This window comes from Arachis stenosperma, chromosome 6 (assembly GCF_014773155.1).
Source record: "Arachis stenosperma cultivar V10309 chromosome 6, arast.V10309.gnm1.PFL2, whole genome shotgun sequence".
In the NCBI taxonomy this organism is placed as follows: domain Eukaryota; kingdom Viridiplantae; phylum Streptophyta; class Magnoliopsida; order Fabales; family Fabaceae; genus Arachis; species Arachis stenosperma.
The window spans coordinates 5,974,940-5,979,844 of NC_080382.1; the positions used below are offsets into that span (position 1 = coordinate 5,974,940).

At 32.9% G+C, this 4,905-nt stretch overlaps 1 protein-coding gene across 1 annotated transcript; it reads right to left on the reverse strand.

Moving 5' to 3' along the window:
- Positions 1-1,091: 1,091 nt before the first annotated feature.
- Positions 1,092-4,227, reverse strand: LOC130936176 (40S ribosomal protein S6-like). Its single transcript, XM_057866203.1, has 6 exons — positions 4,122-4,227; positions 3,964-4,028; positions 2,869-2,926; positions 2,661-2,769; positions 2,095-2,367; positions 1,092-1,537 (listed from the first exon to the last, which is right to left on the reverse strand). Exons 1-6 carry the CDS (start codon positions 4,125-4,127, stop codon positions 1,299-1,301), a joined length of 750 nt encoding a protein of 249 aa, XP_057722186.1. The 5' UTR covers positions 4,128-4,227; the 3' UTR covers positions 1,092-1,298.
- Positions 4,228-4,905: the final 678 nt, after the last annotated feature.

A 4,905-nucleotide genomic window follows, 5' to 3' on the forward strand; every position in this document is an offset into this window, starting at 1 on the left:
ATATATTATTATTTATTAAAACAAAAAAATATTTTAAATACATTATATAATTAAATAAGACATTAAAAATAATTTAAAAATTAATTTATACTTTAATATCAATAAAATATCAAAATATTATTACAATTTATTTAAAAAATACTTTATATTTTATATATATATGCATGTTCTCGTATCTTATAAAATTTTAAAATTCGTATGTCAATATGTCCTATATCATGTCGTGTCTCATATCTAAGTCAGTGTCTATGCATTATAGGAATTAAGTAACATCAGGTTTGGAGGGTTTAGTATAAGTTAACATATATATACTTGTCATAGAAAAGTAAAAAAAAAAATATTTATTTAAAGCTAGCATTTAACATCATGTTAATTTAAAATTAAGGGAAAAAAACCAATAACAATAAAGTCATATCTCATTAGATAAAATCAGTTACATAGATTAAACGATATCATTATATCCTATCGTATATATAAAAAAAAAAAACTTTCAAAAAAAGTTAATGATTTTTTCATTAAAAAAATTTCTCATATTTTTTTCTACATACGGTTGTTTTTTACTAATAAAAAATTTCATTTAGAAGGTAAATAAAAGATAGAAAAAAAAAAAAGTTATTTTTTCCAAAAGCCTATTTTGACACACAATTCTAATTCCGATAAAATAGTTTACCTTGTAAGTTGTAACTTCAATCAGGTCAAACCAAACCAAGTTAGATTCCATCGTTCACAGGAACATCTTAAGAAGGTTAAGGTCACCTTGTGGTTTTGGAACTGCAGGCAAGGTTAGGGCTTTTACAAGAAAGGGATGGTATTTATTGAAGCATTTTCCTAATTTGGTTATGGAATAAATGTGACGGTAGTATACACATACCTTTTAACGAAGACAATCTTTTTTTATGATAAAAATAAAAAAAAATTATGTAGAATTCATATATTCTCTATAAATTTAATAAAGTTTTGTAACTTTTTTGCTGTTTATCCAATTCTACACTTATATCCATGTAGTATAGTGTTGATTCTCATGAGGTGTTGGTTGCTTTGGATTTTTCTAAACTAATTTATCTCTAAACCACAAGCTAGAGCCTAGAATGTATAAAATAGGTATAAAATTCAAGCAGGTAAAATACTTCCAATCCGTTCTAGTGTCGAATACAATATTAATAAATCAACATACTCAATGTATTCAAATGTATTCAAATAGCAAATACGCAAGTGTTTAGCATGAAGCAGCCATCATGGAATGACACTACCAAAACTAGGATGAAGATCAAGCTTCACCATATCTCTCTTAAAGTAACTTATGAAGTTGTAGCTTTAGCAGCAGCACTAGAAAGCTTGGACCTCCTCTTTGCCAAACTCTCACTGCGCCGTTCCCTCTGCTCCTTCAACCTGGAGGCAAGAAGCTTCTGGTACTCAGCTGCCTCTGATTTTGCCTTTGCGATTCTCTTCTTCTTGTCGGAAATCCTTGCACGCTTCCTTTGCAGTGTCAATGGGGTGACCAGGCGTTGAATCTTTGGAGCTTTGCTCACCTTTTTACCTGAAACAAAGACATCCATCAATCAGATTATGATTCTAATTCATCAGACTTTTTTCGGCAACCACCTAATTAAATTGGATATCCAGGGTCCATCGAAAATTATTTTAAAGAGATCTCTTCAATACAAACATGTTCCACTATCATCACTCCAAACTATTTCATGAACATGCATGTTATGTCGTCAAACTTGAATGAGTGGACAAGGGACATTACTTCTGTGCTACTCATAATTTGTAATCCTATTCCATAATACATACAAGAAAAAGGAGATGCTAAGAAAAACACATGTCCATCGTATTGTTGATGCATGAACACACAATAAGCACTGGCAAAGCACATGTGCCACATGGAAAAAATAACCTGGGTCAGCATAAATCTTATTGAAATTTTGAACCAAGTAAACATAGCAGCTGAGTGGCAAAAAAGATAGAAATGATGACTGGATTGAAGTATTTTCTAGTTACTAAACCTACTACTGCATCCAACAGCAGAGATATCATACTGGCAACATCCAATGAAAAAACAAATAAAGCATACAAGAGCATCAGACACTTTACCTGATTTTGTAGTGAAGGTACGGCGATATGTGTTGACATATTTCCTCACATCATCCTCCTTGGAAAGGTTGAACAGCTTACGGATCTTGGATGCTCTCTTTGGGCCTCTCATTCTTGGCTTTTCAATATCAGTCAATCCAGGTAAATCATTGTCACCCTTCTTCACAATCACCAAGTTCAAGACAGAGAGATCTGGGCTGACAATGCAACCACGAACAGACTTCCTCCGGCGCTCTCCGTTACGCCTTCCATACCCACGGAAGCATGGAGTTCCTGTTTACACAATCAAGAGTAAATGAAACAGAGGACATGTCAGTTAATACTTTATACTAGAAAGATAAAGGGAAGGCGTAGATGGATCATAGTGATGTGCAAGCAACATTAGTTAAGGAGATTATGTGAGTGGCATAAAATTGCTTTCACGGGAACATTTTTCAGCTTATTTCATGTTTTAGTTTGTCCTCTATTTCAATATGTATCTCCACCGTAAGAACATGTTTTATTTCCTAGTCCCATTACTAGAGGGAAAATCAAAAGTAAAATTTAAGCTTTATGAAAAATCCTACCCCTGTGGAGCAAGAGACGGACACGGCCAGGGGTAAGCACTCCTTGCTTCATTGGAAAACCTTGTTTGTCACAGCCACCGGTAATTTTAAAGACATATCCTTTGAACTCCTAATGGTAGCATAAATAAGTCAAATCAACATTAACGTTCGACAAAAGATATTAGGCCAACAATTTCCAGGTTTGAAGGTTTCCATCTAAAGAGCATACCTCACCAAGAGCATCTCCATTGACCTCCTGTGAGATCCTCTTGTCCCAAAATGCTCGTCTGTAATTTCCAAAGGAGCATTACAATAGTTTAAACAAGCCAAATAGCTCAATAGTTAACATCTTGAAAAGAAGCAGCTAGGTTGGTGTTGGTCAAAAGGAAATCAATTAAAATTACTAGACTATCAATTGGTCTCTCTCTCCTGTTTGGGAAGGTAATATAGACAATAGTTTGTGATACAAGATTCCAGAAGTAATCAGGGGTTTCCACTGATCATAGTTAAGGACAAAAGCGTGGACAGATATGAGGAAAACAATAAACCGAAGGTGATAGCTGAGAGAAGGGTGCATGGATGAGCTTCACATAAATGATGCTGGATGAGAAAATAATGGAAGTGGTTGCAGCACCAATGACAGTAAATAATAGTAATTCATATGGCTTGAAATACAGTTTTGGCAACAGTTGGGGTCATGTAGTACTAGAGATATAAATGGGGAGAGCGAAAATATGTTTAGGTTGTGGAATATAACCGGGAAAAAACCTCAGAACACTAATAGGTTATGACATATGCATGAAGAAATAAAGAAAGCAATTTCACAAAACCTTGAAACTGTAAAAGTAAGATCATTGAATTGCATTGTATGAGTTCTGGTCTCACTTAGCTAACAAATTCCCTAAAAAACATAGAAGCCTAAAAGATCACCAGGTACACGAACTAAGAAAGGATCAACGGGCCAATGGTAAAGGAAGAACTAATAGTAAACACTTAGTTACGTTTGTGATGAGATGGCTAATTTTTCACTTGGAAATAGAGTTCTAAAATAAACAAAATATTATCAGATAAAAGAAGACCAGAAGGTTGCAACACAATTCCTACTTAACAAACATCTCTTCAAATAAATTCGTCAAATATGGTCACTATAATTCATGAATTAGTAGAGTATAGAAAGATCACGCATTTACAGAACATACCTCATCAAATCTTTCAGATACCAAAAACTACACACAAAAAAAACTAAAATCTACTTCTAACTAGCATCTAACTGAACTTAACAACTCCATAACTGAAGCTATAACCAAAAGGAAGAAATGATTACAGTTTCTGATCATCATCGATCTCGAGCTTCTTCTGGCATCCAGTTGTGGGATTTGCAATATTGAACTAAAAGAAAAGGAGCAAACAATGATGAACAAACAGAATAATAATATTAATAAATCGAATCGTGAACAGTAATTAGGGTTTCGGGAATAAAACCTTCATATTGGCAACCTCGTCTTGCTGCTATCGCTGCGGAAGATGAAATTTCGAGGAGCTTCAAAAACTTGGGACGTGCGAACCAAGAGAAGACGAAGTTAGGGTTTTACACATTACTCACTGTCACTCACTTACGAAGCATAAACTTGGATTTGGGCCCTTCAACTGGGCTCTCTGGCCCAACAAAAAATCAAAAAAACATAATCCAATATGGTTTTTCTTTTCATACTTCTTTATTTGTCACTCTAACCATTTTTATTTTTTATTGAATAATTAGTAATTACCAAAATTTTGAAAATTGGACGGATTATCAAACTATTTTGATTATTGATTTACTAGTTCAATTAGTTTAAATGTGGTTCAACTTGAAGAATTATTTTATAATCAAATATAAATAAACACACTAAAATATAATTATAATTTAATATAAATCTTAAAATATCATCCAAATTTAAAATAATTCATCAACTAAAGTCTTATAATCTTATAAACCTTAAAATTTTTACATGGATTTCATAGGGTTCATGTGAAAGAATGATCCATCTATCAACTAGTTACAGTGAATAAATTACTTCATACACTTCTCAAAAGCAACTCTAGATCATCTCAAAGTAACCGTAAATAATTGACAAAATTCATCAACCATGCTAAAGCTAAGTTTTCAAAAACTTTTTTTAAACTAACTAACTTAACAATCTAAGTACAATTAATCCCAAAGCATAAATACAACACAACACCATGCAAAAAAGCATAAAACACAAAACAGAATAGTCAGAGCTAATCA

Coding starts and splice junctions, on each gene's coding strand:
- LOC130936176 (XM_057866203.1), bottom strand. Junction 2,368..2,660: donor CCGTCTCTTGCTCCACAGGG/GTAGGATTTTTC, acceptor TTGTGTAAACAG/GAACTCCATGCTTCCGTGGG. Junction 1,538..2,094: donor TACCTTCACTACAAAATCAG/GTAAAGTGTCTG, acceptor TCTTTGTTTCAG/GTAAAAAGGTGAGCAAAGCT.